Raw genomic sequence first — 24812 nt, 5'->3', positions numbered from 1 at the left:
AGACCCCGAGGCTGCCGCTGCCACGGCAACACCACAAGTGGCAGATTTTCACATTTTATTGTAAAGCAACAAAAAACTATTTACACTCCCACGTCCCCTCTGAACACCTGAATTCTGTGTTCTTTCTTCTCCGGGGCCTCGCCCCTACCCAGCCCAGCCCCCAGGACCCTGCAGGCGGCCACGCTAGACAATGACCGTCTGCACCTCGAGCTGGCCCTCCGGTGAGGCGATGACCAGCTCGCCCGCATGCTCTAGGATTTCAATGTCCTCCGACGAAACCATGGTCACGGTGGCCTGCTCGGCGCCATTTGCACCCGCACGGGCCGTGAGCACGGTGCCCTCGCTGATGGCCGAGGCCAGCGTCATGGCCACCTGTTCCGTCAGGCTCTCAGGGGTGGCGATGGTGATGGTGTCGGCGGCAGCCGCCTCTGGGCCCAGCCCCGCCTCCTGGTCCATAGTCACATTCTGCACGATGATCTGGTGCCCGGCGCTGGCCTGGTGCACGATCTGCTGTACCACCTTCATGATGTGGCTGTCCACCTGTGGGGGGCCCACCGCTCAGCTCGCGCAGCGGAGGGGCGGGGACGGGGGCCCACACCACCCTCCTCGGCCCTCCCCCAGCCCCTCACCTCTGTCTGGGCGCCCTCGATGATCTCCGCGGCTTCGCTAGCCTCCGCGTCGTCCGCAGCAGCCTGGACACGGGTCAGAGGTCAGCCGACCCCAGGGGAGGCTCCGCCACCGTCCCACCCGGCCCCTGCCGCACCCACCTCAATGATGTACTCCTGGGTGTCGGCCACGACGGAAGAGAACTCAACCAGCACGGCGTGCGGGTCCTCAGTGAGGACTGCGGCGGCCGCCGCGGGGCTCTCCTCGGCCACCAGCAGCTCCTCCACCTCCAGCAGGCAGCCGCCTGGGGCGGGGGGGGGGGGGGGGGGGGGGGAGGGGCTCGGTCAGCACGCCGGGCACCCCTCCCCGCCCTCGCCCCCCACCGCGCCGGGCCCTGACCTTTGGTGCGCAGGTGCCGGTTGAGGGTGCCGTGCTCGGCGAAGCCCCGGCCACAGCGGTAGCACTTGAAGGGCTTCTCGCCCGTGTGGTGCCGCACGTGCCGCACCAGGGAGCCCTTCTCCCGGAAGCCACGGCTGCAGAACGGGCACACGTGCGGCTTCTCCTCCAGGTGCGTCCGGAAGTGCACCTGCTGGGCGTTCTGTGGACCCGCACCGTCAGTGCCCGCCTGGCCGCGGCCTCCGGGCCGGGCCGGAGGGGCTGGGGGAGGGGCTGTGAGGTCAAGAGGCAGGGACGGGACAGGGATCTGGCCCAGGAGAGGGGAGCCCTCGGGTCAGGGGTTGGGGCCCGAGCACCCACCTTGGTCTTGTAGCACTTGCCGCACTCAGGACACGGATAGGGCCGCTCATCCGAGTGGACGCGCCGGTGGCCGCGGACGTGGGCGATGGTCTTGTAGAGCTTCCCGCAGTCTCCACAGCGGAAGCGTCGCTCGTGCACGTGAACCTCCTGGTGCTTCTTGAGCAGGTAGGCCTTGGGGAAGGCCTTGCCACACTGCACGCACGTGAACGGCCTTGGCCCTGGGGCCGCACGGGATGTCAGGCCGGGTCGCCACCCGAGGGCCCCAAACACACATCCTGGCTGGCTGCCGGGTGCCCCCCACTCCTGCCACCCACCTGCGTGGCCCCTTTTGTGGGCCTCCAGGGTGGCCGCCGTCGGGAAGGTCTCACTGCACTGAGGGCACGGGTGGGTCCTGGGCACGGCTGAGGGCCCGCCGGCCACCTGCTGGCGGGCGGGGGGAGGTGTCCCAGCATGCCTCCAGCACCCACTGCAGGCTGGACCCCAGCAGCACCAAGAACAGAGCCGTGGCACCCCCCCACACCGGCAAGCTCCACCATGAGCCCAGGGAAGGCAGTAAATGGGGGAAAATCACTGCGGAAAGCGGCTCAATGTTTCCACCCCAGGGAACACAGCAAGGACGGCTCCCAGGCCAGGGTCGTGACCCTGTACCCAAGGTCTGACCCCCAAAGGAGCTCGCCGGCGGCGCAGCCACCTACTGTCTCCGCTGGCTCCACCTCCAGCAGCGGCAGCTCCGGGGGACCGTCTCCCAGGGGCTGGGGACTGGGCGCCGCGGGAGGGGCTTGCTCCAGGGCCCCCTCTTCTCCAGTGACACGCTCAAGGACAATGCCGGAGTTCTGCATGGCCTGGTGCAGCAGGTTCTCACGGCCACCCTCACCGGAACAGGGAAGCTCCTCGGAGCCGGGGGGCTGTGGGCAGGCAGACGGAGGGCAGCTGGTCAGGCAGAGACACTCGGTACCCACTTGCACGCACTACACGGAGCAGAGCCAAGGGGCCCCAGGGGCACTGTGCGTACGTCTTGGGGGCCCCACAGCCCGTTCCACCTCACCCCCAGCTCCCTGTCCCTCACCCCTCCCTGCCCTCTGGCATGCCATTGGTCTCCCGTCTCCCCTGCAACCACACTGAGCACCAGGAAGGCAGGCCAGCTTGGTCCCGTTCCCGCTGGAGCCAGTGACCGGCACAGAGCCCGGCACTGAGCGGACAGAGGCCAGCCCCTGACCTGCCCGCACCTCTGGGGCCAGGGCTTTCATGCCCAAGGGAAGTTCTTGCATCTGGACGTGGACTTCGTGGATGACAGTGCCCTTGGCGTCTGTCACCAGGTGAATCACAGGCGATGTCTCCATAGGTTCGCCGGTCACCGAGGATGATGTAACGGTTCCCACAGTGGAGGCGCCAGACCCTTTAAGGCAGAACCAGGAGAGTCCCTGAAGAGACCGCTGACCAGGGCAGCACCCGGGCCCGGGCCGGGGCGGGGAGCCCCTACCTCGCGGACCTGCAGGCGTGTCCTCTTTGCCCACAACCACGTCCTTGCTCGCGCTGAAGCGAATCTTTTCGGTGCACGGGGTCAGAGACTTGAGGTGCCGGGTCAGCGCACCCGACTCCCGGAAGCTCTTCCCGCACTTGGCGCACTTATAGGGGCGCTCGTCTACGGAGAGGGCAGGGTCAGCCCCAGGGCCAAGGGGCAGGCAGGCCCCCAGCCACAGCCTCACGCTCCCCCCAGAGGCAGGGGCCACAAGGCCGGCTCCCGGCCCCCTCCTGGCTCACCCGTGTGCCGCCGGTGGTGCCGGATGAGCGAACCCTTGGTCCGGAAGGACGCCCCGCACAGCTTGCACTCGTGGTCCTTGCGGCTGCTGTGGGTGACCATGTGGGCCTTGAGGATGCTGCCCTGGGGGAGAGCGGGGAAGCAGGGCTCAGGCACCTCCCCGGAGGAAGTGGGAGGGAGGCCCGGGCCCACCCGCCGGCGGGGCCCCGAGCACGCAGCCCCCGGCCTCACCGTCTTGAAGGTCTTGTGGCACAGCGCGCACACGTATCGGCCGTCCTTGTTCACCAGCAGCTTGACCTGGGCCTGCTCGCCCTCCCCGGGAAGGCCCGGGCCCTGACGGCTGGGGCTGCCTGGGGCTTCCGCCATCTCGCTGTCCCCCGGCTCTGCCTCGGCGGCCACAATGACCTCTTTGATGTGTCCACCGCCTGAGGAGAAGAGGGTCAGCCCGAGCCTCGAGACTCTGAGGGCCCTGCCACCTCCTTTGATCCCTGCCTGGGGGCGTTGCTAGGACACGGTGCAGCTGTCCTGACCGCCCTCCAGCTCCAGGGCCTAGTGTCTGCTCCCTGAGCTGGAGGCCGCCCAGAGGGGCTCCAGGACCCCAGAATGTGCCCAGTGGGGAGACCCACCATGAGCACCGGTGCCCCCTCCTAAGCCAAGGAGCGCAGGACTGGATGTGCGCAGGGGTCCTGCCCCCTCTGAGGACAACTGAGTGCCAGCACAGAGACGGTGTGGAGGGGCCGGGCCCGCTCACTGCACCGGCTCCCACTGTCAGGTAAGAAAGATGCCTCGGGGGACGGGGGGAGGTCACCCACTGTGTCTTGAGGCAGGCAGGCTGGGGACCCTCCCGGGAGAGTGAGTGCTCCCGAGAAACCTGGAGCTGCCTGAGGAAGGAGGCCTGGCCTTGGCGCCTCTCACGGGCGATGAAAAGATCTGACGATGTGCAAAACTAAGCTGTAAACACACTTCATAATTTCTGCTCATAAAAATGACATGTGGGAAGCGGCTGTAAAGCCACTTCTTAGGAACCATCTCAATCAGTCAGACATAGTGTGTTGACAAGCCATTCTCACACAGAACGCAAGCACCGTGACTCAGACAATTAAGACCATCTCTCGCCCATGCCCTGGCTTATGTGCTGGATGCTCTATCTTTGCTCCGCCCCAGAAGCAAACCTCCAGAAGGCCAGGGACCTCTGCCAGGCGAGGACTTGGGATAGAGCGCGGCACAAGACACAGCAGGCGGACGGCTCGAGGAAGGGAGAACAGGGCTGCCCTGAGTCCAGAGATGAAAACCGAGTCTGTTTCCAGCCAAGAGGCAGGAGGGCCGGGAAGAGGTATCTGGCCCCCCACACAGCCCCTGCCGACTGTGGCCCCTGGCCCCCCAATCCTGGGAAGCCAGCAACTGGCAGTTTAGGACTCTAGCCAACCCCGGAGCAATGAGTAGCAGACTCCTAGGGGGCATGTGGTGCACCCAAGATGCCTGCAAAAGGGGAAACTCCCAAGGGGACAGAGAGGCAGGAGGTACCCAAAGGGGAGCCCTCAGAGCACAGGGACGAGCCACCGAGCAGCAGGTGTGGGCCAGCTGGAGGTCAGGGGGGCGGGAAGGGGCCTGGCTAGAGGTGCCACCCAACCCCAGGGGATTTGTTTTCCCCTATGACACCATCCAGGGCCAGAGCACGGCCCCACCCCCCACATGACAACATTCCTATCCAGAATGGCAACAGGTGAATGTCCCTGTCCACAGGAATGTCAGGCAGGGGAAGGGACAGCATGGACACAAGGACGGATGTCCGGCTGCCTCCCTGAGGTGGGTCCGTGGCAGAAAGGCCTACTCTGCGCCTCCCCTCCCGAGGTCTCCACCCCTCTTCCTGCCCCATCTGGTCCCAAGGGCTTCCCAAGGCCAAGGTGTACCTGTCACCCAAACCCACATCCTGTGCAGCCGCCCACTCAGGCACCTGCCAAGACTCCTGCCCAGCAGACCCCTAGATAACAACCCTTCCTTCCAAGCTGGACAGCAGGCTGCACCCTCCTGTCCGGCTGCCCTTTGAAGGCTCCCCCTTCCCATTCCAGACCTATCAACTCCTCCCTCTCCCGCTGCACACCAGCAAGGCACTCAAACTTAAAAAGAGCCATCAAGGAGGCTGACTAGGCACTATACGCTCATAAAAGCCAGGTGAGAATCAGGGCAGGAGTTGCCACACCCACAGGGGAGGGGACAGCCAAGGTCAGACAGCAGGTCCGGACAGGGCTGGAGCCACCAGTGGATCCTGTGCATACCCCAACCTGACCCATCAGAGTGGACTGGGGTGGGGAGCAGGAACCGGGGTTGGCAGAAAAATGGGGAAGATTCCAGAAGGACCAGGGAAGGACCAGGGAAGCAGCAGGAGCAAGCAGCCAGCTCGTGACTGTGCACAAAGTGAGGACTCCCTGAGCGCAGGCCACACGCCTCCCCTCTCCTGGCGGGCAGGGCTTGGTGCCCAGTGCTCACTCTAGAGGGCCTCGGCCCTCCTCAGCCAGGCTTTGCTCTCAGGAGAGCAGAGGGTCACAGTAGCAAGGGTCCCTCGCCTCCAGCCCTAACCACAAACAGCTGTGCTGAGAGCCACACACGGACAGACACAGGGAGACCGCGCCGGCTTACCCACGATGTCGGGTGCGTGGCTGATGTCTGTCGTTAATGCGGCCGTCTCCACCACGATGTGGGCCACCGTGATGGGCTCCTCCGGGCCGGCCACCGCTGGCACCACCTGTTGTGGGGGGACAGGGGACAGAAAGGATTCTCCTGCAGGGCTCCAGAGTTCCCTTGGCTTGGAGAGGGCAGGCTTGGGTTTATCTCCACATGGGAAGGCTGCGGTGGGACCTGTCATCTCCCCTGACATCTCTCCCACCCCTGCTGTGAGTCTGACTCCCATCCTGGTCCCTCCAACCCAGGCCTAAGGGGTCAGCCCCGTCACTCAAACGCCCCTGGCCACCATGGGCCGGATGCAGAGCAGCGAGCACCCTTGCAGAGGGCTCCCGGGAGAAGTGACCGGCAGTTCCAGCCTGAAGCCCAGCTGGCCGTGCAGGGATGAAGGTCAGCACCCTCACCCACCAGCCCCAGCCAAGCTATCAAGCGATGTGGGTCCAGGGGCCTTCCTGGAGGAAAGGGCACCACGGGGAGGGGCCAGGAAAGAGCACAGGGTCTGAGGGAGATGGCTGTAGTCCCACCGTCCTCTGGGCCATTCCCTGTGACGACCTGAGGCGGCTGACATCTCCCAGAGCCTCCTTTCCCAATGCCATCCGACGAGGGGCCCGAGAACACCACCGTGCAAAGGTGCTGGGAACCTTCAGAGGCCTGCATGCGTACAGCCCAAGCACGTGCAGCATTACAACCTTGGCCATGTTTATGACAAAGTGGCAGGACTCCCAGAGCCACCCTTTGCAGGATCCCGAGAAACCATGTGTCAGGGGTGCCTGGGAGCTCAGGTGGTTGAGCATGTCACTCTTGTTTCGGCTCAAGTCATGATCTCACAGTTTGTGAGTTCAAGCCCCATGTCAGGCTCTGTGCTGACAGTACAGAGCCTGCTTGGGATATTCTCTCTCTCTCTGTCTCTCTCTCTCTCTCTCTTCCTCCCCCAACCTCTGTCTCTCTCTCAAAATAAATAAATAAATTTTAAAAAGGAAAAGAAAAACCGTGCGTACAGGGCAGGAGAGAAGCCAAAAGAACAAAAGCCACCATGACAGCCCTGAGCCACTGAGCCAGGACAGACCCTGAGGCTCCAAGAAAGGAGGGATGTCAATTGTGCAGGCTTCAGCCAGAGGCTGCTGGGAAGGCAGGGCCATCCCGGGCCATCCAGGAAACCAGGAACACTGCCAAGCTCTTAGGGACAGGGCCCAGGCTCCCTCACCCATGACCAGATGCCTGTCCTCTGTCCACCCCCGTGCCACAGGGAACCGGCTGCACAGGTCTGTCAGGGCACACGCACACACCCCTTCCCGGCCACCAGGTGAGCCCAAGGAGGAGGGCGCACATGTGCGTGGACGTGTGGTGGCAGGTGGAGAGGGCTCACCTCCTGGCCCAGCAGCGCAGCAGCAGCAGGGGCGGCAGGCAGGGCCTCCTGAGGGGCCCGCTGGCAGACTTTCTGGAGTTTGTGCTGAACAAAGTCTTCCAAGGCAGTGAACTCGGCCTGGCAGCGGCCACATCTGTGCACATCGTCCTCATCTGCAACAAGCCTGTGCTCAGTGGGGCCTGGGAGGGCCTCCAGCCCTAGACCAAACCCACCGAAGGGTGCCATCGGACCACAGGCACCTTCCAGCCTCTGGTGACCTGCGGAAGAGGTGCCCACCCCAGGGAGAACAGCATCCAGCAGGCGGGGGCCCCAACCTGAGAGTCAGACTGCAGAGATCCAGTGAGGCTGCCGTGCCCAAAGCCCCCACTTCAGAGATGAGGGGACAGAGCCCCAGGGAGCAGCTAAGAGGTGGAGGGATTCACCCAAGCCGGTTTGGGGACAGTGGAGGACCAGAGTTTAAGACTGCTTCATCAGCTCTGAACAGGCAGGAGCTCCCTCTTCTGGAGAAGACACTCAGGGTGGAACTTCCCAGAGAGGCTCCACACCCCAGGCTCAAGTCCCTCACCATGTAGGCTGACCGTGCCTGCCCCAGGTCCTACAGCAGGCACTTCCCACTCACTGAGCCCCTCCTGGGTGCCAGGCACCTCACTGGGGATGTCCCCAAATCCAGCCAGCACCCTGGGGAAATAAGGATGACTATTCTCATTCCAGGAAAATGACCTGAGATTCAAGACCACCCAGCTGGTGAGTGTTCGGGCCAGAATCTGAACCTGAGGGTCTACTCCGGATGCCCCGCTATTTGCACAAAGGGATGGGAGGATGTTCCTTGTGCTTCTATAAAAGTCTGCCAGTTCCCACCACCTCGCATCCGGTCCCACATCAAGGTCAAACCCAGGCCTGGCACACGGAAGGATCCCAGCCATGTCTTTGGACTCAGTGGGCAAACAAAGGCCCACACCACAACCATGACGGGCCCACACAAGACCACCTGCCAGGGGGCGATCCCCTCCAGATGGTTCGCAGTCACAAGCGAAGCACTGACGTGCCCACCACCCTTTTAACCTTCCCCCCTTGCTCTCCAAGTCTGACTCGCTGTTGCCAGCGAAGGAACACCCACCACAGAAGGGGACACACTCCGCCCCGTGTAACAGTGACGAGGCTGGGGGCAAGCACAGCAGGGCCCAGCAACCTCCAAAGAGATCCCTCTCCAGGCTGGCACTGCCCCTAGTGGTACTGCCCCTCCCCCAGCTGGAATAAGAAGGAGCAAGACAAAACCATGCGCTGAGAATAGGAGTTCTGCGGAGACAGGGGCCACTACCCCAATATCGCCAGCCAGCCCCCCTCCTGTCTGGCCCAGTCTATAGCCTCATGAGACAAGCTCGGAGGAGAGAGACCCAGCTTCTGTCTGCACAAGCTGTCAGGGCGCCCGGTCGTACCGCTCTGCCCTCAGCCAGTTGCCACCGGCTCCGTCTTCCCTCTCACCGGGGTCCAGGGAGGCAGCGCAGCCCAGAAGGTAGGGGAGTCGGTTGAGGAGTCACACAGCCCTGGCATCCAGTCCAGTCCTTGCTACTTACTAGCTGGGTGACCTGGTCACCTTCACACCTTTGAACCCCAATTTCCCTCATCCACAAAATGGGAATGAATCACAACAACAACAACAACAACAACAACAACAACAACAACAGGAGCGTCCAGGGTTGGTTTGAGGACAAAAACGCTGATGCCGGGTTAAGTGCTTAACACGTTTTTAGCAGCAGCAGCAGCGGCGGCGGCAGCAGCATCCCCTGCCCAGGACCAAACAGCCAGAACGTGGCGAAAGTGGCAGGTGTGGGATGGAGCCCGCAGGCCGGCTGCAGGGCACCGGCTCTCCGCCACTGGGCTCTGCTGCCTCCCCGAGGGGCAGCCGGGGGCCTGGGGCCCGAGGCCCCGCCCCACCCCACCCCCAGCCCCAGCCTCCAGCCCCACCCCAGCCAGGGCTCTAGAAACCCGTCAGGTGCATTGGGAGGGGGCCCAGCGGAGGGCGGGGCCTTGCCCAGACAGGAAGGCGAAGAGGCGCCTGACCGCCGGCCTGAGGGCCAAGGCCGCCGGTGGAGGCGACGGCAGAGGTCTCCACACGAGCAACCCCACAGCCTCGGGCACCTGTGAGTACCCGCAAGTGGGCACCGAGGCCCACGGGGTGATGGACGCCCCACAGGAGAGGCCCGAGGGTCTGAGGAGGCCGGGGAGCGCGTGGAGGGCTATGCAGGACCCCTTGGGGACCCGTGAGGTCCGCAAGGAACCGGGGTCTGGGACGGTCGGTCGCGTCCACAGCTTAGGCCCTCGGAGCCGCCTCCAGCCGGGACTGAGCCGTCCCCACCCCGGCCGCGCCCGACCCTGTCAGGCCCCGTCAGGCCCTGTTACCTTCTTCGCTAAAGGGCGCCGGGAGGCCGAGGAACCCGCCAGGAGCCAAGGCCGCCGCCGCCGCCGCGACCCCGCCCTCGCCCGCCTCCCGCCCGGCTTCGGCCCGGGCTTCTGCCGTATGCGCGGCCGTCACCCGCACTGCCATCGCGCCCTCCATGTCGCAACGCGCCGCAGGAAGATGGCGGATTTACGACCGTGTCGTCATAACAACGGGCCGCGCTGAGGCGAGCGAGAGAAAACGACGAGAGGAGGCCGACGGGGCGGAGCCAGGTGGGTTTGACAGACAGGCAGCGGGGCGGAGCCTAGGAAAGAGAGGCCTAGAATCTCAGAGGCGGGGCCAGACTCCCGGAGAGAAGGCAGGGGGAGGGGCTGCTCGGGGGCGTGGTTACGCTGGAGCGGACTGACTGGCAGGCGGAGGGGCGGGGACAGAGGCGGGCCCGAGGGGCGGGGCTGGGTGAGGCGGGGGCGTGGCCATGCCGGCGGGGCGAAGGGCTTGGTTCCCCGAGCGGCCCCGGGAGCTTCAAGAAAGGTTGAAGCAGGCGTTCTGAGCCGGTGGTGCCGCCGCGGGCGCCCCGCCGGCGAGACACTGCCCCACCCCAGCTCCGGCGGGTAGTGTGGTGCGCGGGTAGTGCGGTGCTCGTCGCCCCAGCCCCACCCCCTCGGGTCAGAGCCTCCCTTGTTGCCACGGTCGCCGGGAGGCACCCGATTTGGGTTTGGCTCACGGGTAAGCTTCGCTAAGCCTTTTATACTTACGCGTATTTTTTAAATTGTAATAAATATACATAAGACTTGCCTTTAATGGCATTTAGTGCATTCACAACGTGCACACAATGTGCATCACCACCGCCAAGTTCCAGAACATTGTCGTCATTCCAAGAGGAAACCTAACCCCCTAGCACTCACTCCCCATTCTCCCCTACTCCCAGCCCCTGGCAACTACTTTCAGTCTGTAAGGATTTGCCTTTTCTGGATATTCTCAAATAAATGGAATTACACATGTGGTCTTGTACATCTGGCTTGTTTTGCTTAGCGTAATGTTTCCCAGATTCATCTGTACTGGAAGCACGTCACTACGTTTCTTTTTATAAGCTGAATAATATTACATCGCCAGGAAAGACCACAATTTATTTAGTCTTCGCATTCGGTTGGGTTGTTCCCACCTTTTCCACTATTATGAATAGTGCTGCCATGAACACACATGTACAAATTCCTTTTATTCTTTTCAGGTGATATTTAATTAGCTCTATGAAGCTAAGCACTTTACAGGATTTTCTCATTTAAGATACCAATCGCCCCCATTTTGAAGATGAAGAAACTGAGGCACAGTACTGATAGGATGCTTGCCCAAGGGCGGACTGGAGACTGAAGTCTGCACAGAGCCATGGGCTGGAAACCCACAGGATGTGCTCTCTCCCACATCAGTTATCTTCTGTGGCCCAGCCCCGTGCTGAATCCCAGAGACTCAGATGAATCAGAACTGGTCTCCTCCAGGAAGGCTAATCTCTAGAAAAGACCAAGCAGAGACTCAAGGGACGGGGCAGAGAGTAGACTGTTCTGCCCTGGCAAGGACACCAAGCAGAGACTGTCTCCATGCTGGGGCTGCCCAGCTGGGCCCCCGAGGACCCTTGGCCTGGCAGAAGCTGGCCTGTGTGAAGCACGGGTCAGATGGTCAGAGGTCAGACTGGGGTAACCATGAGGTTGCTTTCTGCATGAGGCTTGCTCGCCAGTGCAGGGGGATAGGCAGACGGTGTGAAAGCATTTCAAAAGGATCCCTCTGACTGCTGTGCGGATAAAAGGACCTTAGGGCCCATAGAGGCAAGAAGATCCCAGATGGATGGTCTCTGAGAGGGACAAACAGGAGGAAGGCCGGGGAGGGGGTGGGGGGGAGCTTGTGGAGGGGGCTTCTGGGAAGGGAGGACCAGGAAGACACCTTACTTAAGGATGTGCTGAAGAGTAACGGTGAAGCCAGCATCAGAGAGAGAGAGGAAGCCCCAGAGGAATGGGATAGGGCAGGGTCTCAAAGGCAGAGGACACCCTGAGTGTGGGTGGACACGAGGAGGAGCCGGCCCAGGGGAGACAGAGAGCCTGCCTGCCGTGTGCTCCAGAACCGTGTCCGGAGCGGACCAAAGCTCCTGCCTGGTGGCTCCCTGGGAGTCAGGAAAGGGCATCCTGCACCAGTGAGTCCCAGGTCCTGCGTTAGCGAGAGCCCAGGCAGGCCAGCGGGTACAGGGGCAGACAGGCCTAAGGTCACTGAAAGGCAGAGTGGCCAGAGAAAGACAGGAAAACCGGAGTCCCCATTCCCCCCAACAGCCTCCTCCCCGACCCAGCCCTCCTCGGCACGGGCTCCAGCGGCACCCTGTGTGTTTTAGAGTCAGTGCTGTGCTGACCTGCCGTGGCCAGAGCCACGGAGACTCCATCACCCTTTATGAGGACTGCTCAACCTCTGTTCTTTGATGGACTTCTTGAACCAATCCCATGTTGAAGAATATTTAGATTGCTTCCAAATTTTTTTGTGTGCCACTTGAGTCCTTTTGAAATGACTCCCTTTTTTACTTAGCTCATTGGAAGCAATACCATCTGCGAAAACAGATTCAATGGCTACTTGCATTTTCTAATACAACTTTTTTCATGTTTGCTTATTTATTTTGAGAGAGAGAGAGAGAGTGAGCATGCAAGCAGGGGAGGGGCAGAGAGAGAGGGAGAGAGAAAGAATCCCGAGCAGGCTCCTCACTGTCAGCGCAGAACCCAACGTGGGGCTCGATCCCACGAACCATGGGATCATGACCTGAGCCGACATCAAGAGTCAGACCCGGCCCGCTGAGCCACCCGGGCACCCCCATTAGTTCCTAATACAATTTAAATCCATGCAAGGCTGTTAAAATTAAATAGCGTCTGGTGTCTGTCCTTGTACCATCTAAATCCGTGCCCCATATAGCCTGCAGGGGGGGCTTCCTCACTTTGGGGAACCCTGGCGCCATCCATTCGCAGGTATACACTGAACGTCTACCGTGTGTCGGGAACACATCATGACCACGATGCACTCCTCCCCCATCTATACAGGGCACCTCACTCAAGGTCAGCCCCCCTGCCGTAAAGTGCACTGTCCCTTCCAGCCTCCTGCAGGACCATGACCACAACCACCTCCCCTCTCGACACCGGCCGCCCCACCTTTCCCACCGTGCCGGCTCAGTCCCTACAACCCACAGGACGTGTCAAACCAATCAGGTATGGCAGAGCTCCACTGTGGAGTCAACTGAGTTTAATCCCAACCCTACCTCGTCCAGCCGGTGACTCTCTCTGGCTCAGTTTCCTCGTCCACGAACGGGGACACTAATAGCCTCTGCCTCTTAGGGCTGTGATGCAGGTGAGGAACAGGGCTCAGTGCCTAGATGCTTACCAGTGCCCAGGAGACCAAGGCACCCGGGCAGGTACCGCACACGCTGGTCCATGGCTGGACAGCAACAGCACGGGCCGGTGTACCATATACGCTGGATGCTTCTGGGTGAAAGCAGGATTTCCGATCTTCTGTCAAACCCAGCTCTTCCCCGCGTCAGCCCCACCACCAAAACTAAGTGGGAAGACACAGGGAGGAAGGCGCTCCCCTTGTGGGCAGTGGGTGCACCAGGCAGGAACACTTTGCACGCCCTGCCTTTGTGGGCCAGCGGCCCCTCCAATCTCCTCCAGGGGTTCCCAGGCCAACAGAGACCAGCAGAAACGAGCCACGTATAAATAAACAGGGCCCGAAGGGAACTGAGGTCACTGGTTTTACCTCATGGGTTTGGGGGTGGGAGTGGGTCCAGAGCAGACTTTATGGAGACCCGGGGCCCAAGAGAAGAGCAGGAGTTTGACACTCTGGGAGCTGGGGGTCTGGGGCACCTGTCACAGGGTAGGCTTTCAAGAAACCGGGCCCTTTGTAATTCTGCTTCCTGGCCCTACTGGAAGTAATAACAATAAACATACACGTACCTACCTGTGAACTTGCAGTTCCAATCACAATTATATTTCACCCAAGAGAAATGAGTGCCTGGGTCCACAAATGAGTGTGTAGGAACCAGAATGTTCACAGAAGTATTATTTCCAATGCTCCCAAACCGCAAACAACCCAATGTCCACGTACTGGAGAACAGACCAACGGACGTATTCTTACAAGGGCTCACATGGCAATTAAAACAACAACAGAAAAGGACGGATTTCCCAGACACTGTGTCGATCCATAGAAGCGAGACTCATGGCAAGTCTGTGAGACCATCTGGAGTAGGCAGAGGAGGCTATGACTCATTCCATGGTGACAGAAGTCGGAAAAGTGGTTGGGGGAGGGGTGTCCGCTACTGACTGGCTGAGGGACTGTGAGGGAACTTTCTGGAACGAGGGAAATATTCTCTGGCTTGATGTGGGTTGTGTTCACACAGGCGTATAGGTATGTAAAGTTCCATCAAGCTGCACACTTAAGATCGATGCACTTTTACTGTGTATGACGCCTCAATAAAAGTTAACAATGATACCAAATAAGATGATGGTAAGGGCTGTGTTCTACGCAGTGTCTTCTTAACCCCTAAACCTGCCGCCTTGTAATAACTCGTTCGCATGACCACTAAGGCAATCCCGCCGCCTTATAATAAATAACCCGTTCACAGTACCACTAAGGCACAGGGACAGTGTTTAAAAAAAAATTTTTTTTTTACACTTATTCATTTTTGAGAGACAGAGAGAGACAGAGCACAAGCGGGGAGGGGGCAGAGAGAGAGGGAGACACAGGATCCGAGGCAGGCTCCAGCTCTGAGCTGTCAGCACAGCTGACGCGGGGCTCGAACTCACCAACCCCGAAATCATGACCCGAGCCAAAGTCGGACGCTTAACCGACTGAGCCACCAGGGCGCCCCTTAGGGAGAGCGTTTTTGCAAAGGACCGGATATGGGAACGCGAGGCCTGCCGGGACGGAGCCCCGGGCTGCACTCGGCACTCAGCCATAATCGGCTCACGCGCTATCACCGTGTCCGTCCGCAGCGTGCCCAGGGCGGAGGGCACGGCCCGGCGCCGCCCAGGAAAGGTGCAGGCGTGACGCCGACCCCAAGGCGGACCTCTCCGCCGGCCACAACGCCCCGCCGCGCTCCTGCCGCGGAGAAGCCAGCCAATCGGCAGCCGGCCCGGCCCGGGGTCACTCGATTAAGGGCCTCCGTCACCTAGGCTGACCACGCGGCGCCAATGGGCGAACTGCCCTGCGGCCGCCAATGAGCTGCGGCCTTACGTCCAGCGCCGGCTCTGGGCTCCTCCGCAGCGTTTCCGCAGTGAACGCTCCTCTCCGAATGCCGGTTGGCTCCCTTCCAGCCAATCACCGGGGAGCCTCGGACGCAATAACCAATGGCCGCCCGCCTCCCAGTGCCGGGCCGCGACGGTTGGCGCTGAGTTCCCGCAGCCCGCGGGAGGCGGGGGCGGATTGGCGCAGGTGGCGTCCAATGGGCGGCGCGCGCGAGGAGCGGGGCCAATGAGCGCGCCGGGGGCGGGGCGGGAGCTGCGGCGGGCGGCTGCAAGGAGCGGCCGGTGGCAGCGGCGGCGGGCGGCCGGTGGCGGCGGCGGGCGGCCATGGCGGCGGTGGCGGAGGCCGGCGGTGACGACGCCCGCTGCGTGCGGCTGAGCGCCGAGCGGGCCCAGGCGCTGCTGGCCGACGTGGACACGCTGCTGTTCGACTGCGACGGCGTGCTGTGGCGCGGCGAGACGGCCGTGCCCGGCGCGCCCGAGGCCCTGTCGGCGCTGCGGGCCAGCGGCAAGCGCCTCGGCTTCATCACCAACAACAGCAGCAAGACCCGCGAGGCCTACGCCGAGAAGCTGCGGCGCCTGGGCTTCGGCGGCCCGGCGGGGCCCGGCGCCGGCCTCGAGGTCTTCGGCACGGCCTACTGCACCGCGCTCTACCTGCGCCAGCGCCTGGCGGGCGCACCGGCCCCTAAGGCCTACGTGCTGGGCAGCGAGGCCCTGGCCGCCGAGCTGAAGGCCGTGGGCGTCTCCTGCGTGGGCGTGGGGCCCGAGCCGCTGCTGGGCGACAGCCCCGGCGCCTGGCTGGACGCGCCGCTCGATCCGGATGTGCGCGCGGTCGTGGTGGGCTTCGACCCGCACTTCAGCTACATGAAGCTCACCAAGGCGGTGCGCTACCTGCAGCAGCCCGGCTGCCTGCTCGTAGGCACCAACATGGACAACCGGCTCCCGCTCGAGAACGGCCGCTTCATCGCGGGTCCGTGCGGGGCGGGGGGCGGCGGGAGGCTCAGGGCGGGCCGCCGGCCGCCCCTGTCCTCTGACCCCGGGTGCTCTCCTCCCCTCCCTCTCCGCCCCGCAGGTACCGGCTGTCTGGTCCGAGCCGTGGAGATGGCCGCCCAGCGCCAGGCCGACATCATAGGGAAGCCCAGCCGCTTCATCTTCGACTGCGTGTCCCAGGAGTACGGCATCGACCCAGAGCGCACCGTCATGGTGGGAGATCGCCTGGACACAGACATCCTCCTGGGCGTCACCTGTGGTCTGAAGACCATCCTGACCCTCACCGGCGTTTCCACTCTAGGGGACGTGAAGAGTAATCAGGAAAGTGACTGCATGTCTAAGAAGAAAATGGTTCCTGACTTCTATGTTGACAGCATAGCTGACCTTTTGCCCGCCCTTCAAGGTTAAAGACTTAGTGTCTTTAATCTCCAGAATAAAACAAATTGAAAACCACTTACCCAAATTAATAGGTGGGGCTTAAGCATCCGCTCAGCTAGGTGGCTTCAGAGAGTACACTTGGAGTTAAGTAAAGGCACTAGTTGTTAACCTTGTAAGTAAACGTTTGGGGGGCGATGTTGTTTACAGATGCTTATATTTGAAGATGCACTTTTAAACCTGGAGGGCGTTGTGGGGGTCCTGGGCATCCGGTGCCATTGACAAGGGCAGGCTTCATCTGTCCAGGATTCGGGTCACCTCCGGGTGGTTACCCAACCTGCTCATGGGACTGAAGCAGGTCTAGGATGTTCCATGTTTTATTGAAAATTTTATTCAGGGATTGGGCCTCCTATACAGGGTAAAGGGGAGGACGGTCCGGTTATTTTGACTGTTGTGAGGAACTTGTACAAAGAGCCCCAGGGCCTGTCTGTGTGGTCGTCTGCGGATGATCCTGCTCCAGGATCCCAGCTCCTCACCTGCAGGGTGGGAGTGGAGGACAGGGTATGTCCCTGTCCCTGGGCCGCAGGGTGCTGACCTCACCACCACTGCCCCACGCTTCCTTAAAAACCACTCTGATGTCACAATCAAGTGTCTGTTCCGCTTCGGATACCCAGGGCTGCCACACCTCATATGTGGTCACGGAGTTCTGGCAACTGCGTCCTGCTAAGCCTCAGTTTTTTCGAGTGTGCATTTAAATCCAGCTGACTTGAACTGAGCAAAGCGTTGGCTGAGCAGCCAAGAGGGTGTGGATGCCTTTGCTGAACTCTGGGCAGCTGTGCAGAGAGCTCAGAGTAGTGTTGGTACCAAAAATTATTTTTTTACGGTTTTGAACAACTTTTGTCAAACGGTGGGATTGAATCTTGAATCTTAAGTGTGTTAATTAATAGCTGTGCTCTGTCTTGTAGGGAAAAATCCCCTGGAGAAGTCTCCGTGCCCCGCAGCCAGCAGCACGGCTAAAGGCATGTGCTGGCCAAGGAATGCCTGTCGCCCTGGGCGCCCTGTGGGGGAGGGGGGGTGGGGAGGAAAGAGGTGTCCCCAAGAACAGGAAATCCTTTTACAAGGCATCCGATGTCTTCCTGTCCTCCCGCACCCTGTCGGGGTGGGGGTGAGATGCCAGTGGTCCACGAGGCCACTTATGTCGGCTCTGGAGCCCCTTGTGGGAGGCCAGCGGAAGGACTGGCCGGGTCCACCTGCTAGCCAAGGGTTCTTGGCAGTGGGCCCTGGCCTTTTCTGCCTCTTCCCTAAGTTGCTGACCTGATAAGCAGACTGTCCAGCCGTACTTGTAGGGCAGGGCCTGGGAAGCTGTTCCTTTTGGCCGACTCCTTCCCGGTGCCTCTCCCTGTATTCCACTGGCATTTGCCCCCGGTTTCTCTCCTAGCCCCAGAGCCGCTCCTTCACTGAATCTCTTAAGTTCTCATAGCAATAAGGGGTGTCCCAAGCCTGCAGCTCTTCCCGGGGCCGGGGTGGGGTGTCTGGGGTTCGAACTCTGCGGCGGGGCAGCACGAGGGCGGCCAGCACCTGTGAGGTTGGTGGTGCTGACGTTGGCTCTGCGAGGTCGGCTCAAGGTGGGTCTGGATATTGAGCAGGCCTGTCAGGGCGTTGTCACCCACACCAGGAGCACGCGGCAGGTGCGGCAGCCAGCAACACTTCCGCTGGGCAGCGGCCCGGGAGCCCAAGTGCGCCGCATCTCTCTCCCTGTTGCACTGTGTGAACCCAAATCTGTATTAAACTCTCAAACCTGCGCTGACTCTGGCGTTCTTTGCCCGTGTTTTGACAGCAGCCCTCGTGCAGAGGCTGCAGCAGCCTCGCCCAGTGTGGGTGTGGGGGGCCCCAAGGAGGACGTGTTCTGGGATCGCGGTTCCAGAGCCGGGGTGCCGACCGCCACGACGTCACCGCATCCCAGGCCCGTTACAGAGGGGTGGGTGAGTGGGTTCCGGGGAATTAGGAAGAAGGCACAGAGGAAAGCCACAGTCGAGGACCACAGGGTGTGAAGCTTGTTGGGAGCTCACGTCCTGTGAGCTGCCGGTGCCCGGCGGAGCCCTGTCACAACCCGCGTCCTGAAGAAGCTGGAGACGCAGGCTGGGAGCAGGGCCTCAGAGGAAACCACCCTGGGCAGGGCCGGGCCGGCAGCCCCGGGTGCGCGGGGGCTCCGGTAGGCTGCCTGGACCCATCCTGCTCTCACACCTGCGTGCTACGTCTGAGGAGTTGGGAAGCGGCTGGGGGGACGTGGGATCGAAGGACACAGGCAGCGCGGACTCCCTCACTGGTCACTCATGAAACGCATTTATTGATGGTCTGCCACGAGCCAAGCCCCAGGAATCCAGAAGTAACAGTAAAGAGACTGGAACAGCCTCTTTAGAAAACTTAAGCCCGTCCCCAAGCAGACTCTGTAAAGTCGTTCTGCCTGGGCCGCCCTCGGTGCCAATCAGTGGGACCTGGTTTCCCGGACAGCCATGCACTTCCAGTCTCCAGTCGGCACAGGCCAGGTGTCCGAGAGCCAGGCACAGTGACAAGCACCCCACCCCCACCCCAAGGATGGGGGCTGTCCTGGCTCTGACCCTGATATCAGGTAGCTGGGCTGGCGGGAAGCAAGGGGGGCAGGAGAGGAGGGGGTCGGGATGGTTGTTGGCTCATCACTGTACTGAGGTTTCCCCAGCCGACTGCAAGGGGCAGCAGACAATCGGCGCATTGTCACCAGGGCCGCGGCATGGAGCAGACGGGCTGCTGCGAGGAGAGCCCCGGGCCCGGCCAGGTGAGTGCCTCCAAACACCTGGTACCCTCTCTGGGGACACAGACCCAGGGCTTGACCTGGGCAGGGGACAGGAGCGCAAGTGCCCACCTCCCACCCTCGCCTTCCCGAACCAGCCTGCTCCCCGGTCTCTGCTCTAGGCCCCACGGACTGCGATGTGCCCCCGGGGAAAGGCCAGGCCCTGGAAGACCCCCGGCCTGCTCCTGCTGCTGCTGGCACTGGCCGCGGCGGGGGCCGTGGCTGGAGGGCTTCTTGGCTTCGCTCACAGCCCTCCCAAGGTGAGCTCCTCCTCAGGACCCAGCCAGGGACACAGACACTGGGAGGTGGGGGGAGGACAGCACATCCCGGCCTTCCAGTGGAGCCAGGGCCCTGAGCAGAGGCAGGAGGCCCAGGCAGGCGGAGGGGTGAGAAACCTCACAGGGAGAACTGGGGGTGTGTTGGGGGCCGCCCCGGCCTACCCAGCTGAGCTCTGGCTTCCTGATGTCAGCCTCTGCTACAGATGCTCCGTCTGACCCTCCCGGGCCCCAGGGCACCCCGGTCCAACCAAACCACCCAGGTGGATGCGGCCCGGAACGTGGCGACCATCCGGGTGACCCCAGCTCAGAGCAACCACAGCTGGGCGGTGCTGTTCGATGGGCAGAGCGTGAGTGGGCTGGGGGTGTGGTCAGCACCCACGGATGTACAGGTGGCCCTGCCTCACCCGCCTGCCTCCCCAGGGCTGCGTCTGTTACCGCCCCTCAGAACACCGGGCCTGCTTCCTCCGCCCGATGGAACCCCGAGATCGCGAGACCCTAGAGCTGCTGGTGAACAGCTCACAGGTAAGCAGCCCCGTGCGGCCCACGCGGCCAGGCTCCCGGGGCCAGGGGACAAAGGGTCCTGTGTACAGCCCGGCCCTGCAACGGGCCGGAGCTCTGGTTTCAGGGAACAGAAGCCCTGTCTTCCCTTGGCTGAGGCTGCTGACAAGAGCTGAGGGTGGTGCCGGCACCGGGCCAGCGTGTCCAGGGGACAGGCCCTGCCCCAAGCAGGGCAGGTCCAGATGCCCCAGTGCCATGGCCCACCAGAGTCTTCTCCGCAGGCCCGAGGGTCTCACGGCCCCAGCCAGGACACCCGCTACGTCCAGGAGCTGCTGGCAGTGCTTGGGGACCGTGAGGTGGACCCCGCCCAGGTGGGGGAGTCAGTGCGGCACCTTTGCACGAAAACGCCCATTTACTGGGCCCGTCGAGCAGAGGGTAAGTTGGGGCTGTGCTGAGAGGCCCGGGCTCCTGCACGACAGTCTGGAGAGAAGGGTGAGGAGCCCCCTGGGGCTCAAGCAGGCCCCTTCCCCCAGGACCCCGGAGGCAGCGGCTGGTCTACCTGTGCATCGACATCTGCTTCCCCAGCAACATCTGCGTGTCGGTCTGCTTTTATTACCTCCCAGACTGAGTTCAGAGCCCGGCCCGGCCCACAGGCCAGCCAGCTGGCCGTCCCCGCCATCAGTCACAAGGAAGGTGGCTGCCGGCGGGGCTAATAAACCCTGCACCTGGCCATAACGGTGTTCTTTGTGGCTTCAGAACACAGAACGGGCAGGCGGTGGAGGGGACACTGGCTTGGGACGGGACACCAGCCTCGGATCCCCTAAGTCATGTGGCTCTGGAATTTCTGAAACGAGGGTAGGCTGCCTCAGGTCGGCCGCCTGTCACATCCACATAAGCAACTGGAAGCTGAGAGGATCCCAGGCCATACCGGCCTGGCCCCTGGAAGCCGGCCGAGGGGACCAGGGTAGCCAGGCAGGGCCAGCTGGCCTGGGCTGGTGGAGGTTCCCTCTGAGCCGGGCATCTGAACAGACGTATTCAGCAGGCGCTGCCTGGGCAGCTGCCTGCGGCTCCGAGGGGGCCCAGGTTAGCCCAGCACGCTGTCGTTGAAGGCCAAGCAGACCACAGCTTTCTGATGGCCCCCGTACTCTCTCTTGATCTCTCCTGTCTCCACGCACCAGAGCCGGGCCAGGTTGTCAGAGGAGGCTGCGGGGAGGGTGTAAGCAGCGGCTCAGCACGCGGCCCCAGGGCAGGAGTGCAGGGGGCTGGCGGGGATGGGGACGGACAGGCCGGGTACACCGGGCTCACCGGTGACGATGTACTGAGAGTCCCCCGAGAAGGCGCAGCCCCACATCCAGCCTCGGGATGACTCTCCCGGGTTGCTGCTCCTGATGCTGAGCTCTGTCATCAGGGAGAAGTTGGACGTCCTCCAGATCTTGCACGTCTGGTCAGCCGAGCAGGTGGCAAGGAGCCTAGGGAGGGGCGTGAGTGCGGTGGGGGTGTCAGCGGCAGTCACTCCCACCCTGCACCCCTCCGCCATCCACGAGGCAGGCCCCGACCCATCAGGCCCCCCGAGCGCGCACACACGTGGAGTCAGGGCTGAAGCGGCACTGCAGGGCGTAGCGGGTGTGCGCAGGGATCTTGGTCTTGGGGATGAGCTGCGTCACCTCGTCGCCGATGCCCCCAGTCAGATTCCAGACGTAGCAGTTCCCCTGCAAGCAGGCGGGGAGTCATGGGAAGCCTGGAGCCTTCCATCTGACGCACAGGGAAGGCTGCCCTGGCAGCTGGCCCCAGACCCAGGGGCTGCCACCCAACACGCAGAGATCTGGGGGCCCGGGACGTGTGGCCGGCACCTCTGGTCCTGCCCGCACGGACTGCCCGGCAAGCTGAGAGCGAGAGGCCGCGCCTGGCCTTCGTGAGTGCTGCTGGCCAGTGGGAGTGTGAAGAATGAGAAGGGAGTCGGGCCCCTCGGACAGTGGGGACAGAAGGAGGGCGGTCTGGGGGACACCGTGGGACAGCTGATCTGTTGAGATGTAAGGACATTACAGGGAGAAGATGAGGCCAGACGGGGCATCGGGGCTAAACCCCGGCGTCCCAAGGCCAGGGTGAAGAGCCAGGTCACCTAGGGGTCTGTGCAGGGAATGGAGCCCTCGGGCAGCTGAGAGAGAGTGGCACAGGGGTGGAGGGTATCAGTGAGGGCGGAGGGAGGACACAGAGCAGCCGCAGCCGACGTGCGGGGACACAAGCCAAACCGGGACCAGGAGGAGACGGGGAGGAGAGGGAAGTAGAATCGAGAGGCTCTGGAGGTGGAGGTGACAGCCGCTGGATGAGCCATGGTAGGAGCGAGAGGGGGCGTCAGGATCGACACCCGGGTTTCTGGCTTTGGTGGCTGGGTTGGAGCCCAGGGTGGGGGGAGCAGGCCTGCGGGGGGTGGGGGAGTGTGAGGGAACATCTGGGGAATAAGCCACGCGGAGGAGTAAGGAAGATAAGGGGCCGGGTGGAGCTGGCCTCCCCCGCGCGCTCACACCCGGGACTCACGGTGCTGTTGACGGCTGCCATGTAGCTGGCATCGGGGTCAATGTGGGCAGACGTGATGGAGACCTCAGGCTCGGGTATCAGCTGCTCGTTGTGGTCGGTCTTCAAGTCCCAGATGTGGATGGCGCCGCTCTGGTCACCCACGATGAGCTCCGCCTGGGGTGCAGGGGAGGTGAGGGAGGGCGGGAGTCTCCCGCCCTCCTGCACAACCTCGGTGCCCGGCCCCGTGCGCACCCCTCACCTGGTTGGGGTGCAGGCACACGCAGTTAATGGGTGCGTTCACCTGGAAGATCCGCTGACACTGTAGGTTGCGGGACCTTTGGGGCGGGGCACACGCTGTAGTGGGTGCGATCAGCACCCCACTACGTGCTCTCTGCATTCGGCACCCCCAGGGGCGGCCCCTGGCCTCAAGGTGGCACTTGACGCAGTTCATGCTCCAGAGCGCTCTACGGTGTCAGGCTGAGGCCGGTGTCAGCGCTCGTCTTTGTGTGGCTTCACCCCTGCGCTACCCTGCTTTTGTCACTGCCCTCAATAAATCACCGGCTCGGGAAAGCCCATCTCAGCCTCCGCTTGGAGGGCCCCGCCCCGAGACGGGTCTCCTGGCTGGCCCCCAGCCCCACACAACCAGCAGCAGGCCCCTCCTACCCACGGCCCCACACCTGAGGTCCCAGATCCGAGCAGTGCAGTCCTCCCCACCCGTGTACATCCACCGACCGTCCTCATGGAAGCCCACAGACGCGATGTTCTTGTTGACCCCGTCGTAGCTGATGATGGGGTTGGGGTTGTTGGAGCTGAGATCATACATGCGAATGTGCTGGTAACCTAGGGGCACAGGGTAAACTGAAGAGTGGCTGTGCCTGGAGGGGCTCAGCAGAGATCGAGGGTCGGGGTCGAGGGTACAGGTACCTGCGGCAGCGATCATGCTGCGGTCAGGCGTGATCTCCAGTGCGTTCACCTGCTAGGGTCTGTTAAGGAGCGTGACGAACGGAGCCCAGGAGCCAGAACCCTCGAGGCCTCCACGTCTGGCTCGGCAGCTGCATCCTTCCCACCCCAGGCACCCGTCCTTTGCCTAAGCTGTCACCCCCACCAGGCGTCCTTCCCCTAGAGGAGGATACAGAGTCCTGATGCTGCACCGTGCGGGTACAGATCCCACTGTGGGCCTGCCAGAAGCGCACCGTGTGGTCATAGCCCGCAGTGGCCAAGATGACCGGGTCACTGCCCACCGTGCCCGGGGACGTGTTCATGGTGTGGAAGAAGGCTTGGGTCTGCACTGGACCCGACTTCTGAAAAGTAGGGGTCAAAGGTCAGAACATCTGCACAAGAGAGGGAGGTGCAGTATTTAGGGAACACCCTCTGGGTCCACTGGGTGCTGAGAGGCAGGCATTATCACTCTCATATGAGAAAACAGGCTTAGAGGTTCAGAGAACGCGTGACAACCTACGGACAGCTCCCAGCTCCAAGGCACGTGCTCCGTTCCGCGCCCCACGGACCGGGACAGGACGCCACCCCACCCGTCGCCGGCAGGGGGCGGTCACGCCCGGGGCGCCGCTCTGCCGCAGGGGCGGGCCGCGCATGCGCAAGGAAGCGGACGGGCCGGAGAGGAAAGCCGAGCCCTGCGGCTGCGCATGCGTAGCAGGCCCGCGGCTAGGCCTGATGGGAGGGGGCGCTCTGTGGCCCGACCCTCGGGTTTCCCGGTGCTTCGCCGACAGCCCTGGCTGCGTCCCGCTGGGCCACCTTCGCCCAGGCGCTCTCTCCTGGCCACCCAGGAGCCGCTCTGCGGCCCTCGCCCCGCGGCCCCCGTACCTTACACGCGGCTCTGCGCTCCGCCGCGGCCCAGGACGGCGAGCGGAGCCGGAGCAAGTCGATAGAGGCCGCGGCCGAGCGTAGAGTTATCGATGGGCCTTGGGCGACACCACGAGATTTAGGCGGGGGGGTGGGGCGAGACCAACGTTCTGGGGCGGGGGGAGGCCCCCGTGAGGCCTGGCCTCAGCCTTCTCCCCACTCGGGCACCCCACCCTTCGGACAGCTACCCATTTTCCAGGCTTGGTCCCGAGGGGGGCTCCGCCCCACCCCCTTCCCTCCATCCCCTGCTCCCCACGCCTGTCTAGGATGCCCAAGTAAATTACAGGACGCCCAGTTAACATTTGAATTTCAGGGAAGCAACGATAATTATTTTTTTGGTATAAGTATATCCCAAATATTCCACGGGATATACTCATACTAAAAAGCTACTGATGGCCATGGGGAATGCAAATGTTTAACTGGATGTTTTGTAGTTTTATTTGCTAGAAATGGCAATCCTAGTCTGGGCTCTTTCAGTCCTCTTCAGCCCTGGCCTGACCCTCTTGTCTGCCCCCTCTGCCCAATGACCCCTCCAAAACTGGGGTCCCTCATGCTTCCTGTTCTATTTAGCACGCCCACACTCCGTGCACTGTGGCCTCATCCTCTTAAATGGAAAAACAAAAATCCCACGGTTTCTTCCCACCACACTTA

The 24812-nt window shown here is 62.4% G+C and overlaps 4 protein-coding genes and 1 long non-coding RNA gene across 11 annotated transcripts; 3 read left to right on the top strand and 2 right to left on the bottom strand.

Annotated features, from left to right (window-relative positions):
- Nucleotides 1–41: 41 nt before the first annotated feature.
- On the bottom strand, nucleotides 42–9723 carry E4F1 (E4F transcription factor 1). Of its 5 annotated transcripts, none has more exons than XM_019468217.2 (14): nucleotides 9567–9723; nucleotides 7167–7318; nucleotides 5759–5864; nucleotides 3353–3546; nucleotides 3124–3244; nucleotides 2843–3004; nucleotides 2589–2758; nucleotides 2058–2267; nucleotides 1677–1785; nucleotides 1363–1580; nucleotides 1006–1204; nucleotides 768–910; nucleotides 630–692; nucleotides 42–540 (listed from the first exon to the last, which is right to left on the bottom strand). In XM_019468217.2, the coding sequence occupies exons 1-14, from the start codon at nucleotides 9721–9723 to the stop codon at nucleotides 184–186; spliced, it is 2361 nt and encodes a 786-aa protein (XP_019323762.1). In that variant the 3' UTR covers nucleotides 42–183. The 5 variants fall into 5 exon arrangements, with proteins under 5 accessions (XP_019323762.1, XP_019323763.1, XP_019323764.1 ...); XM_019468218.2 differs by having other exon boundaries at nucleotides 1677–1782; XM_019468219.2 differs by having other exon boundaries at nucleotides 2852–3004.
- A 2-nt stretch (nucleotides 9724–9725) lies between these two features.
- Nucleotides 9726–12465, top strand: LOC128774698 (uncharacterized). The gene is made up of 2 exons (XR_008419094.1): nucleotides 9726–9836; nucleotides 10793–12465. It is a non-coding gene; the product is annotated as an uncharacterized LOC128774698 (long non-coding RNA).
- Nucleotides 12466–15078: 2613 nt separating this feature from the next.
- Nucleotides 15079–16262, top strand: PGP (phosphoglycolate phosphatase). Its single transcript, XM_019468212.2, has 2 exons — nucleotides 15079–15789; nucleotides 15892–16262. The coding sequence occupies exons 1-2, from the start codon at nucleotides 15147–15149 to the stop codon at nucleotides 16215–16217; spliced, it is 969 nt and encodes a 322-aa protein (XP_019323757.1). The 5' UTR covers nucleotides 15079–15146; the 3' UTR covers nucleotides 16218–16262.
- A 2886-nt stretch (nucleotides 16263–19148) lies between these two features.
- On the top strand, nucleotides 19149–20522 carry BRICD5 (BRICHOS domain containing 5). Its single transcript, XM_053893892.1, has 5 exons — nucleotides 19149–19271; nucleotides 19481–19636; nucleotides 19710–19811; nucleotides 20069–20222; nucleotides 20321–20522. The coding sequence occupies exons 1-5, from the start codon at nucleotides 19149–19151 to the stop codon at nucleotides 20413–20415; spliced, it is 630 nt and encodes a 209-aa protein (XP_053749867.1). The 3' UTR covers nucleotides 20416–20522.
- On the bottom strand, nucleotides 20380–24203 carry MLST8 (MTOR associated protein, LST8 homolog). 3 transcript variants are annotated; one of them, XM_019468209.2, is made up of 9 exons: nucleotides 24123–24203; nucleotides 23435–23602; nucleotides 23226–23277; nucleotides 22979–23159; nucleotides 22561–22636; nucleotides 22323–22475; nucleotides 21372–21496; nucleotides 21093–21256; nucleotides 20380–20990 (listed from the first exon to the last, which is right to left on the bottom strand). In XM_019468209.2, exons 2-9 carry the CDS (start codon nucleotides 23561–23563, stop codon nucleotides 20872–20874), a joined length of 999 nt encoding a protein of 332 aa, XP_019323754.1. In that variant the 5' UTR covers nucleotides 23564–23602; nucleotides 24123–24203; the 3' UTR covers nucleotides 20380–20871. The 3 variants fall into 3 exon arrangements, with proteins under 3 accessions (XP_019323754.1, XP_019323756.1, XP_019323755.1); XM_019468211.2 differs by having other exon boundaries at nucleotides 22979–23141; XM_019468210.2 differs by having other exon boundaries at nucleotides 23435–23599; nucleotides 24123–24179.
- Nucleotides 24204–24812: the final 609 nt, after the last annotated feature.

This window comes from Panthera pardus, unplaced genomic scaffold (genome assembly GCF_024362965.1).
Source record: "Panthera pardus isolate Hobbes unplaced genomic scaffold, ASM2436296v1 HiC_scaffold_4, whole genome shotgun sequence".
NCBI lineage: Eukaryota > Metazoa > Chordata > Mammalia > Carnivora > Felidae > Panthera > Panthera pardus.
This window is presented reverse-complemented; position numbering and strand designations above follow the sequence as displayed.